Source organism: Podarcis filfolensis, assembly GCF_964270895.1.
Source record: "Podarcis filfolensis genome assembly, chromosome: 18".
Lineage (NCBI taxonomy): Eukaryota > Metazoa > Chordata > Lepidosauria > Squamata > Lacertidae > Podarcis > Podarcis filfolensis.
Genome location: NC_139622.1, coordinates 10,563,722 through 10,575,916, shown reverse-complemented (window position 1 = coordinate 10,575,916; position 12,195 = coordinate 10,563,722). Strand labels below are relative to the sequence as shown.

The 12,195-nt window shown below is 48.0% G+C and overlaps 2 protein-coding genes and 1 long non-coding RNA gene across 6 annotated transcripts in view; 1 reads left to right on the top strand and 2 right to left on the bottom strand.

Annotated features, from left to right (window-relative positions):
- Window positions 1-12,195, bottom strand: part of LOC310753633 — a 192,081-nt gene that overhangs the window by 25,382 nt on the left and 154,504 nt on the right. The window lies entirely within an intron of this gene.
- RNF126 (ring finger protein 126) overlaps window positions 1-12,195 on the bottom strand; it is a 767,042-nt gene that overhangs the window by 668,824 nt on the left and 86,023 nt on the right. The window lies entirely within an intron of this gene.
- Window positions 4,906-12,195, top strand: part of ARHGAP45 (Rho GTPase activating protein 45) — a 49,628-nt gene continuing 42,338 nt past the window's right edge. For 2 of the 4 annotated variants that reach the window (XM_083594393.1, XM_083594391.1), the window contains exon 1: window positions 4,906-5,221. In XM_083594393.1, coding sequence (XP_083450519.1) covers window positions 5,132-5,221 — 90 coding nt within the window. In that variant the 5' untranslated portion in view covers window positions 4,906-5,131. Of the gene's footprint in view, window positions 5,222-8,176; window positions 8,499-12,195 lie in introns of those variants that run through there. The other 2 variants (XM_083594390.1, XM_083594392.1) reach the window with 2 other exon arrangements.

Genomic DNA, 12,195 nt, shown 5'->3' with positions numbered 1-12,195 from the left:
AGGAAATAAACAACTATCTGACTTTTAGAAGACATTTGAAGGCAATCCTGTTAAGGGAAGTTTTTTATGTTTGATCGCTTTATTATTATTATTTTTATTAATATTCTGTTGGGAGCCGCCAAGAGTAGCTGGGGAAACCCAACCAGATGGGCAGGGTATAAGTAATAAATTATTAGTAGTAGTACTAGTAATAATCGTAGTATGCCACCTTGATATCTTTGAAAAAAAGGCGAGATATAAATGAATAGTAATATAAATGAATAATATAAATGATATAATATATTATAATATTATAATGATATAATATAATATAAACGAATAATATAAATGAATAATAATTATTCATTTGACAATTACTCATCTGACAAGGTCAGAATAAACACACACATATACATACATATATATACATATACATGTCTAAAACGCAGATCTCCGGGAAACCCAATCAGATGGCGGCATATAAATATTAATACGGTGGTACCATGGTTTGCAGACTCAAACCCTGAAGTGCGGGTCGTGGTTTGCAACCTTTTTTTTGAATTACAACACTTTTTTTATTACAAAGAAATTTATTTTTTTTTGAGGCCCCATTGGCGAAAGCATGCCTTGGGTTACAACCTGCTTTGGTTTACAAACGGATCTCCGGAACGGATGATGGCTGTAAACCAAGGTAAGGTAAAGGTAAAGGAACCCCTGACCATTAGGTCCAGTCGTGGCCGACTCTGGGGTTGCGGCGCTCATCTCGCTTTACTGGCCAAGGGAGCCGGCGTACAGCTTCTGGGTCATGTGGCCAGCAGGACTAAGCCGCTTCTGGCGAACCAGAGCAGCGCACGGAAACGCTGTTTACCTTCCCGACGGAGCGGTACCTATTTATCTACTTGCACTTTGACGTGCTTTCGAACTGCTAGGTTGGCAGGAGCAAGGACCGAGCAACGGGAGCTCAGCCCGTCGTTGTGGGGATTCGAACCACCGACCTTCTGATCGGCAAGCCCTAGGCTCTGTGGTTTAACCCACAGCGCCACCCGCGTCCCAGTAAACCAAGGTATACCACTGTAATTGTTATTAAGAAGAAGAAGAATTATTACAGTGGTACCTCGGGTTAAGTACTTAATTCGTTCCGGAGGTCCGTTCTTAACCTGAAACTGTTCTTAACCTGAAGCACCACTTTAGCTAATGGGGCCTCCTGCTGCTGCCGCGCCGCCAGAGCACGATTTCTGTTCTCATCCTGAAGCAAAGTTCTTAACCCGGAGCAATATTTCTGGGTTAGCGGAGTCTGTAACCTGAAGCGTATGTAACCTGAAGCGTATGTAACCCGAGGTACCACTGTATTTCGAAAGCCTACAGAATGGAGGGGGCATTTAGAGAAGGGCCAGACTTTGAATGGCATAAAGGCCTTATTTAAAACAGCCGGTTGGAAAACCACTTCCACCCCTTTAACCGGCTCAAAAACCTCCTGCACCCCTTTAAAACCATGCACAGTTTGGCTGAGCTAAAGTTCTGGGCGGGAAGGAGCCGCCTCCCTCCCTCTTATCTGATTTCCTCAGAATTGTGTCCTTAAAACTTGATCTCTTAGGAGGCGTGTCTCTGAAGAAGCAAACGTCATGCGACTGGCAGAGGCTTGGGATTTTTGGAATAGCTTCTGTTGTTCACCAAAGGTTCCTCCGTCGCCACCCTGGGAGAGCCGATCTCCTTACACAAACATACTTTTCAGGAGAGTGTTTTTTTTTTGTGTGTGTGTGTGCTACAATTCCCTCCCACCCCAGAGAAAAGATTCTGCGCCATCCGGGGAGGGGAAAACAAAAAAACACCCCTGCGAGGTTCTCCTCGCTCGCCCTGTGATTTCCCTGTTTTGGATACCAAGCCAGTGACATCATGAGGACTAGTCGCTAAAGGCCAAGTGGATTGACAAAGCTGGATGGGGGGGCTCTCCATGGGCATAGCCAAGGCGGGCAGGGAGGCTGCTGCTCCCCCTAGATCAGGGGTCAGCAAACTTTTTCAGCAGGGGGCCAGTCCACTGTCCCCCAGAGCTTGTGGGGGGCCAGCCTATATTTTGAAAAAATAATGATGAACGAATTCCTCTGCCCCACAAATAACCGAGAGATGCATTTTAAATAAAAGCACACATTCTACTCATGTAAAAACACACTGATTCCCAGACCGTCCGTGGGCCAGATTGAGAGGGCGATTGGACTGGATCCAGCCCCCAGGGCTTAGTTTGCCTGCCCATGCCCTAGATCAATGGTGGCAAACCTTTTAGAGACCGATTGCCCAAACTGGAACTCAAAACCCATTTATTTATCGCAAAGTGCCAACACGGCAATCTAACCCGTATCTCTCATTTTTTTCTGTGTGTTTCATGTTTCTTCTTTAGGACTGCTGTTGTAACAAATAATCCTTCACAAAAGTTATTGCATTACATTCTCCATTCAATTATCTTTCCGTCGATATATAATTTTATGGTATAACTCAGTGCTTCTTTTCTTAAAAAATGTTTAGGGGTGCTCTCATTTTGGCCCAAGTCCATGGGACTCTGAAGAGTCTCCTCCAGCACCAGAATTCAAAAGCATCCATTCTTCGGCAATCAGCCTTCTTTATGGTCCAGCTCTTCCTTCCACGGATCTTTGTTGGCAAGGTGATGTCCAAGACTTTGGCCACCTGAGGAGAAGAGAAGACTCCCTGGAAAAGACCCTGATGTTGGGAAAGATGGAGGGCACAAGGAGAAGGGGACGACAGAGGACGAGATGGTGGGACAGTGTTCTCGAAGCGACCAGCATGTGTTTGACCAAACTGCGGGAGGCAGTGGAAAACAGGAGGGCCTGGCGTGCTCTGGTCCAGGGGGTCACGAAGAGTCGGGCACGACTAAACGACTAAACGACTCAACAACAACAGTAGTATTGCAAAAAGAGCAACAAAGGAAACCTCAAACTAAAGCGTGTAATAAATCACGAAAAGCCTGCAAACTGATGCTTTTGCAGTTGGGTTTTACACTTGCAAAACTGCTTGGAAGCCACTCTGGCCTTTAAGCAAGATAGAAAATGATTGTCTGTCCCTTTTTTATAGCTTGATGATGATTGCCTCCAGTAGAGGGCACCAACATAGTAGAATTCCCCCCAGCCCTGGGAAAGGTCTGATTAAATAGCTCTTCAAATCTGCAGCAAAATTCGCTCTCCCTCCAAATTCAAAGTTCTGCGCATTCTCCTGTGCCTCTTTTTTTAGCAAGTGGTTTCCTCCAAATTTCATGCATTGTTTTTACCGACAAGTGCATTTTACTGCACAGCTAACAGACAGACCCACGGCACGCATTACTGGGTTGGAAAAGCACGTCGCAAAATTCAGGGAAGTGCGCCATTCGAAGGCACAATTACCATCTCATATTGGAAAACACGGATAAGGTAAAGGGACCCCTGACCATTAGGTCCAGTGGTGACCGACTCTGGGGTTGCGACACTCATCTCGCTTTACTGGCCAAGGGAGCCGGCGTACAGCTTCCGGATCATGTGGCCAGCAGGACTAAGCCGCTTCTGGCGAACCAGAGCAGTGCATGGAAATGCTGTTTACCTTCCTGCCAGAGTGGTACCTATTTATCTACTTGCACTTTGACGTGCTTTCGAACTGCTAGGTTGGCAGGAGCAGGGACCGAGCAACGGGAGCTCACCCCGTCACGGGGATTCGAACCGCTGATCTTCTGATCGGCAAGCCCTAGGCTCTGTGGTTTAACCCACAGCACCACCTGCGACCCAGCTTGTGTTAAATTCAAAGCACTTTTTATAAAGACCTGAGGAATGAGATTATCACCCCTCAGAGGTGATCAGTTTAGGCTTCTGATCTACTTCTGGCTTGGAGGAGGGTACCCGCTGTGTCTCTGCGCGGGATCCGCTTGCTTCCTCCCAACTTGGTTGTTGAGTTGTTTAGTCGTGTCTGACTTTTTGTGACCCAATGGACCACAGCATGCCAGGCACTCCTGCCTTCTCCTCCCAACTAGGTAATAATAATAATAATAATAATAATAATAATAATAATAATAATAATACAGTGAATGTTCGGGTTGCTAACGTGATCCGTGCGGGATGCAAGTTTGCAACCCGCAGCAGTGCTTCTGCGCATGTGCAAAGCGCAATTTAGCGCTTCTGCGAAGGCGTGACCCCCAAAACCTGGGAGTAACACGTTCTGGTACTTCCGGGTTTCGGCAGGTCTGTAACCCGAAAAAAGGCAACCTGAAGCTTCTGTAACCCAAGGTGTGACTATAATTCTTATTGTTTATATGGCGTACATCTGACTGGGCTGCCCCTGCCACTCTGGGGGGGCTTCCAACATAGATAAAGGTAAAGGGACCCCTGACCGTTAGGTCCAGTCGTGGCCGACTCTGGGGTTGCGGCGCTCATCTCGCTTTACTGGCCGAGGGAGCCAGCGTCCAGCTTCCGGGTCATGTGGCCAGCAGGACTAAGCCACTTCTGGCGAACCAGAGCAGCGCACGGAAACGCCGTTTACCTTCCTGCCGGAGTGGTACCTATTGATCTACTTGCACTTTGATGTGCTTTTGAACTGCTAGGTTGGCAGGAGCAGGGACCGAGCAACGGGAGCTCACCCCGTCGTTGCGGGGATTCGAACTGCTGACCTTCTGATCGGCAAGCCCTAGGCTCTGGGGTTTAACCCACAGCGCCACCCACGTCCCTTCCAACATATATATAAAAACACAATAAAACATTTTTTTAAAAGGCAAAATACAGGGTTGCCTTTGGACGGCTCACATCTCTCTCTCCCGCAGGTTGCGGCCCGCAAACCAGGGTTAGGGAGGGAGAGGATTCGGCCGAAAAAGGGGGCAGAAAGAAGAAAGAAAACAAGTACAACTTCCTCTCTGCTCCTAACCGCACTCTCTCTCACACACTGAGCTTTTCCTGTGTAGATTTGAAGGGTGTGTGTGTCAGACAAAACTGAGCCAGGAAGTAAGTTTGCAAGCGTGTGCTCTGAGCCGCAGGCAACAGCGCCAAATCCTGAGCCCATTTTGCACCCGGAAACGCCATTTTTGGGGGGAGCTGTGGTCCGTTGGATGGTGGCGAAGGCAACCCCTAGCCAGTGAAGGCACCCCGGGGTGCCGAATCGTCCGGGACGGGTTTGGGGTTCAGAGGGCACCATGTTTTCGAGGAAGAAACGGGAGCTGATCAAGACGCCCTCGATTTCGAAGAAGGGCCGGGGAGGAAGTCCTGTGCCGCCGTCCTCTCTGGTGAGTAACGGGGTTGCGTCCACGGGGTGTTGCGAAATGGGGGGGGCGCCCTGGGCGGCGTTTTCACAAGAGGTCGCTTGGCTGTGCCTCCAACGGCTCACGGCGGCCGTTCATTGGCTCCGACTCACCCCCGAAAAAAGGGCATCGTGGACTTGGGGGGAAGGGTTCAGGGCAGCTCAGATGTTTCAGGGGACGGAAGAAATCCTCTGTGGAGGAAAGGTTGCAGCTTTGGGGGGCATATTAGTGTTAGAATAAAAATAGTAGTAGTTAAGAATAATAATAGTAGTAGTAGTAATATAATTTATTTGTACCCTTGGTTGTCACTCTGAGCGGCTTCCCGCATATGTAAAAACATGCAAAACCATTAAACCTTGAAAACTTTGAAATAATAATAATATCAATAATAATAATAATAATAATAATTTATTTGTACCCTTGGTTGTCCCAGACACTCTGGGCGGCTTCCAGCATATATAAAAACACGGCAAAACATTAAACCTTGAAATAACAATAACAATAAAATAATAATAATAATTTATTTGCACCCTGAGTTGTCCCAGCTACCATCTTCCAGCATATATAAAAACACAGCAAAACATTAAACCAGGTTTCTTCAACCTCCGCCCTCCAGATGTTTTGGGACTACAACTCCCTGTGATCCCTAGCTAGCAGGACCAGTGGTCAGGGACGATGGGAATTGTAGTCTCAAAACATCTGGAGGGCTGAGGCGGAGGAAGCCTGCGTTAAACCCTGAAAATGTCCGGAGACCTATTAAAATGACCCTGGGCATGGAGAAGACGGGGGAGAGGAACGTTTTCCTCCCTCCCCAATAGCACTAAAAGTCGTGGTTGAGTTTTCAGGGTGGATAAAAGAATTCTTTGTTAACCGGTGGAACTTGCAGCAACAGGAAGCAGCGGCAACCACCAAACTGGCTTTGTTGTTGCTGTTTAGTCGTCTAGTCATGTCCGCCTCTTCGTGAGCCCCTGGACCAGAGCACGCCAGGCCCTCCTGTCTTCCACTGCCTCCCACAGTTTGGTCAAACTCATGCTGGTAGCTTCGAGAACACTGTCCCACCATCTCGTCCTCTGTCGTCCCCTTCTCCTTGTGCCCCCCATCTTTCCCAACATCAGAGTCTTTTCCAGAGAGTCTTCTCTTCTCCTGAGGTGGCCAAAGTCTTGGAGCCTCAGCTTCAGGATCTGTCCTTCCAGTGAGCACTCAGGGCTGATTTCCTTCCGAATGGAGAGGTTTGATCTTCTTGCAGTCCATGGGACTCTCAAGAGTCTCCTCCAGCACCAGAATTCAAAAGCAACCATTCTTCGGTGATCAGCCTTCTTGATGGTCCAGCTCTCACTTCCATACATCACGACGGGGAAAACCAGAGATTTTACTATACGGAACTTTGTTGGCAAGGTGATGTCTCTACTGGCTTTAAGAGAGGGCAAATTCACGAAGGAGAGAGGGCTATCGATGGCTACTGGGAGCTGGAGTCTGTGGTCATTTTATTTCCCGCACCCCCCTTTTGGGACAGATCCGGCGGTGCCGATATTGGGGGTGTTTTGTTTTTTCGCTTTTCGTTTTTGCGGAAAGCGCTCTGAGCGAGGTTTCACTTCCCGTCGGCGGGCAAGACATCAAGCCTGCAAGATCCAGTTGTCTTGAGTGGGTGTTTTCGCTACAGGAACCCGGCAGCAGACCTGGGTTCAAAATAACACCCGGCGGCTGGAGGCAGGTGCGAAATAACAGCCAGGGAGGTGGGTGGAAGCTGGGAGGGCAGATATTTTAATGTACCGTATTTTTCGCCCCATAGGACGCACCGGCCATAGGACGCACCAAGTTTTTTTGGGGGGGAATAAAGAAAAAAACATTTATTCCCCCCCCCCCAGGCGCTTGTGGGGCCGGCTGTCCCTGGAGCTTGCGGGGCAGGCAGCGGGGAGAAGCGTTCTTCTCCCCGCCGCCCGCCTGCAGACCAGGTCCGGGGACAGCGGGAAGACGCGCTGCACCTCCCAGCTGTCCCCGGAGCTTGCGGGGCAGGCAGCGGGGAGAAGCGCTCTTCTCCCCGCCGCCCGCCTGCAGACCAGGTCCGCGGACAGCGGGAAAACGCGCTGCGCCTCCCCACTGTCCCCGGAGCTTGCGGGGCTGGCGGCGGGGAGAAGCACGCGTCTCCCCGCTGTCAGCCTCCAAACCACATCGGGAGACAGTGGGATGGCGGCGTTCCACCTCCCCGCTGTCCCCCGACCTTGTGGGGCTGGCGCTGCGGCTCTCCTGAAGCCTGGAGAGCGAGAGGGGTCGGTGCGCACCAACCCCTCTCGCTCTCCAGGCTTCAGCGAAAGCCTGCATTCGCCCCATAGGACGCACACACATTTCCCTTTCATTTTTGGAGGGGAAAAAGTGCGTCCTATAGGGCGAAAAATACGGTATTTTTAATCTTTTGTTGGAGGCTGCCCTGACGGCAGGGAGGTCAACAGTAGAGGGCACCAGAGCCCTTCCAATTCTGCATAATGGGGGGGCTCTCTCTCTTTTGTTTCACAGAGGGTTGTAGAGGCTTAATAGAGGCCCCCTTACTGACAACCAGCCCTGCCTGTCATTTTCCTCCTATCTCTCTTTTTTCTAAAAAAAAATAAGAATTTGTTGAAGTTTTTTACCACGAGACAAAAGCATCGAATCCAGATAATTGCAGACAGAGAAACCAAACAAAAAATGGAAATAAAAGAAGGGGGGGAGGAAAATTAAAAAAACTTCCTTCTCTATAAACTCAGGATAAAGCGAAATACGGCGTCGTCATCTGGGTCTGAACCCCCCCCCAAAAAAACCTCGCTTTTATATTGATGTTCAGTTTTGCACAATTCAGGGTTGCAGAAAGAGGAAGCCGTCCGAACCGCCTTCCTCTTCGCTCAAGTTTGTGGCTTTTTTTCCTCCACCCGCCCCTTCTAAGAAGCTGCGCCGGGTGGGTGCTGGGTGCGTCGTAATTTTTTTCGAAAAAAGGAAAACCACCCCGAAAAAAAAACTAAAACCCGCAAGCTTTCCAGAAGCGAGCATGGGTGTGGCGGCTCTCAAAATCCGCCTGGGTGCTGGAGGGGCGCCCTAGGCCTTGAAATCATCCTCACCCTCTCTGCCTAGTGGGGTTTGTGGTTTTTTTGGGGGGTGCCGGATCGTGGCCATGCACGGAAACCGGGGCAAAAGCAGCTACAGCCCCTATTCGGCCGGACTGCGGAGGAAAGTCTCGAAGGCCGGCGGCCACGTCTTGGAGACCGTCTCCAACAGAGCCAGCATTTGGCTGAAGGTACTTTGGGCAAACTCTTGCCGGGTTTTCGGAAGGGCAGCGAGGGGCTGTATATGTTTTGTTGTTGTTTAGTCGTGTCCTTTTTTGGAGACTCCAAATATTTGTTTTCGTGAGTCCTGGGTTGGCTTCTCAGCTTTTGGCCTTGTGGCTGGAGAGTCTTTGAGCCTGGAGACAAGTGTCCACGGTTTAAATTATTTGACTTGATTTCGATTATTTGATTTCTGTGTTGTTGTTGTTGTTTAGTCGTGCCCGCCTCTTCGTGACCCCCTGGACCAGAGCACGCCAGGCCCTCCTGTCTTCCACTGCCTCCCACAGTTTTGTCAGTCTCATGCTGGTAGCTTCGAGAACACTGTCCCACCATCTTGTCCTCTGTCGTCCCCTTCTCCTTGCGCCCTCCATCTTTCCCAACATCAGGGTCTTTTCCAGGGAGTCTTCTCTTCTCCTGAGGTGGCCAAAGTCTTGGAGCCTCAGCTTCAGGATCTGTCCTTCCAGTGAGCACTCAGGGCTGATTTCCTTCCGAATGGAGAGGTTGGATCTTCTTGCAGTCCATGGGACTCTCAAGAGTCTCCTCCAGCACCAGAATTCAAAAGCATCCATTCTTCGGCCATCAGCCTTCTTGATGGTCCAGCTCTCACTTCCATACATGTGTTTTGGTAATTTTAAAAAGCTGATTAGAAATATAAATAAACATACAACAACGATTTAGGGTCCAGATTGCGCTGAATCTCCTGGCTTCCCCTCATCCCTTCCACGGAGCCTAATGATAATATTTACAACGACATTTCAATATTTATCCATTTTCCCCCCTTCTAAATTAGCCACACTTTCTGTTACTTTGCAAGTGTGGTTAAAATCTTGCCAGTGTTTGAACCCGCTTGCAGCGGTCTCATAAATAAATCACAAACTTTTCCCATTGTTTTTTTTTAAAACGTTATGGTCTTTGTGATTTCCCAGTTAACTTTGCCACTGGGATATCATTTTTTAAAAACGAAAATCCGTACAAAAACCTGCCTTCGGATTTGCGTTGCGTCGCAGAAAGCACATTGGAAGGTGTGTTTTTTAATCTAATAGGTGCATCTCCGCACCTAAAATACACTTCTTGAAACTACAACACACCATTAGGAAGTGTTTGGCTGAAGGTACTTCTGGCAAACTCCCACCGGGTTTTTGGAAGGGCAGCGAGGGGCTGTGGGTTCAAGTGGGAAAAAATCCTGCATTTTGGGGGTCAATGTTCCTCGTGCTCTGGTCCAAATTTCCTTTGCTTAAAGCGGCTTTCGGTCCCTTTATAGACAGGGTGGGTGGAAAGGGACGGCAGAACCGTTCCCGGCAATCGAAAAGACACGTCACGCGAGGAAAGCGGTGTGGGGAGGGAGGAGGGCAAACTCAAGCACCAGTTTTGTTAAAATAAGAAATCGCCGCAAGACGTGGACTATAAAGTGCCATATTTTTTGCTCTATAAGACGCACCAGACCACAAGACGCACCTGGTTTTTGGAGGAGGAAAACAAGAAAAAAAATATTCTGAATCTCAGAAGCTAGAACAGCAAGAGGGATCGCTGTGCAGCGAAAGCAGCAATCCCTCCTGCTGTTCTGGCTTCTGGGATAGCTGCGCAGCCTGCATTCACTCCATAAGACGCACACACATTTCCCCTTACTTTTTAGGAGGGAAAAAAATGAGTCTTATAGAGCAAAAAATACGGTAACTACCCTTCGAATTGTCACACTTCTCCAAATTTTGCAATGCAATTTTCAGCTCAAAAACAAAGTTTTTTTCCTTCCTAATGGTGTGTTGTGGTTTCAAGAAGCGTATTTTAGGTGTGGAGATGCGCCCATTAGATTAAAAAAAAAGTCTTCCAATGTGTTTTCTGCGACACAAGGCAAATCCGAAGGCAGGTTTTTGTACGGATTTTCGTTTTTTAAAAAGGATATCCCAATGGCAAAGTTAACTGGGAAGCTGGGAAATCGCAAAGACCATAACTTTTAAAAAAACAACGGGAAAAGTTTGTGATTTATTTATGAGACCACTGCAAGAACACTGGCAGGATTTTAACCACACTTGTAAAGTAATGGAAAGTGTGGCTAATTTAGAAGGGGAAAAACTGGATAAATATTGAAATGTCGTCATAAATATTATCACTAGGCCCCGTGGAAGGGATGAGGGGCAGCCAGGAGATTCAGAAAAATCTGGATATTCGGAGTCTTAATCGTTGTTTGTTGTACGTTTATATATATTTTTAATCTTTTTTTGATTAAATTTGATTTAAAAAATATGTTGTGCTCTCTTCAACAGCAAAGACCCGATGAAGAGAGCACAGCAGAGGTTATATTTTCTGAGAATCCTCCGGAAAAACAATCTCTCCAAGGACCTCTTGATGGCATTTTACCATTGCACTGTGGAGAGTGTATTAACTTATGGTCTGTGTGTGTGGTTTGGGAGCTGCACGGCCAGGTGAAAAACAGTGCTGTCCAGGGTTGTAAAGACTGCAGAGAGAATAATTGGGTGCCCTCTTCCCACCCTGGATCAAATCTATACTTCCAGGTGCCATAAGAAAGCGGCAGAGATAGCGCAGGATAGTGCGCACCCCGGAAATGATCTCTTTCAGCTTCTGCCTTCTGGAAGAAGGTACAGGGTTATAAAGACTAGGACTAGCCGCCTGAGAAACAGTTTCTACGCAAATGCGATTCTGGTTCTAAACACAGCATAAGGAGTCTCTATAGTATATTGTATTTTAAAATGGGGTTTCCGAGTTTTTAGGGGTTTATGTAGATTTTCAATTTCATTGTTCTGCATGGGACAATGACAATAAAGATATTGTATATCGTAAAATTACCAATATATATATATATATATATGCACACACACACTGTATTTTTCACTCTATAAGATGCACCAGACCACAAGACGCACCTAATTTTTGGAGGAGGAAAACAAGAAAAAAAATTCTGAATCTCAGAAGTCAGAACAGCAAGAGGGATCGCTGCGCAGTGAAAGCAGCAATCCCTCTTGCTGTTCTGGCTTCTGGGATAGCTGCGCAGCCTGCACTCGCTCTATAAGACGCTCACACATTTCCCCTTACTTTTTAGGAGGGAAAAGGTGAGTCTTATAGAGCCGAAAATACGGTATATATCACAGATCCATGTGGAAACATACGTGAAGTTACACAAAGGTGGTCTCCCTGCTCTGAGTCATTGCACCCTTCGAATTAAAAGCGGGGCTAAAAGTGGAAGCCGTATTATTAAAACGACGATAATATTTGCTAACTATGTACATCACAGTATCCCAGGTGTCTCTGTCTGGTGGCCACGCCCCTCCTCAGGCCACACCCCTTCACCTCAGGCCACACCCCCATTGCTTTGCACCCTCCTTGAATGTTTTCAGCTGGCTGCAAGGAGGAATGAGAGATTTTGTGTGAGCAAATAAGGATGTTTTTTCCCACCTATATTGGCTGCTAACCCCAGCAGAGGTTTTCTGGAAGCAGAAGCGGTCCTTTGGCCAAAGGAGGTTCCCAGACCCCCCAGATGTAAGAGATAAACGCCTTTTCTAAGGTGGCTCTCGTCGCGTCGGAAAGGGGTCCGAGGGTCATCCATCCCAACCCGCTTTGCAATGCAGGAATCTCGGCTCAAGGATCCCGGAAAGATGGCCATCCGAACTCTGCTTAAAAGCCTCCAAGGAGACCGTCCCATGGTCGAATGACACC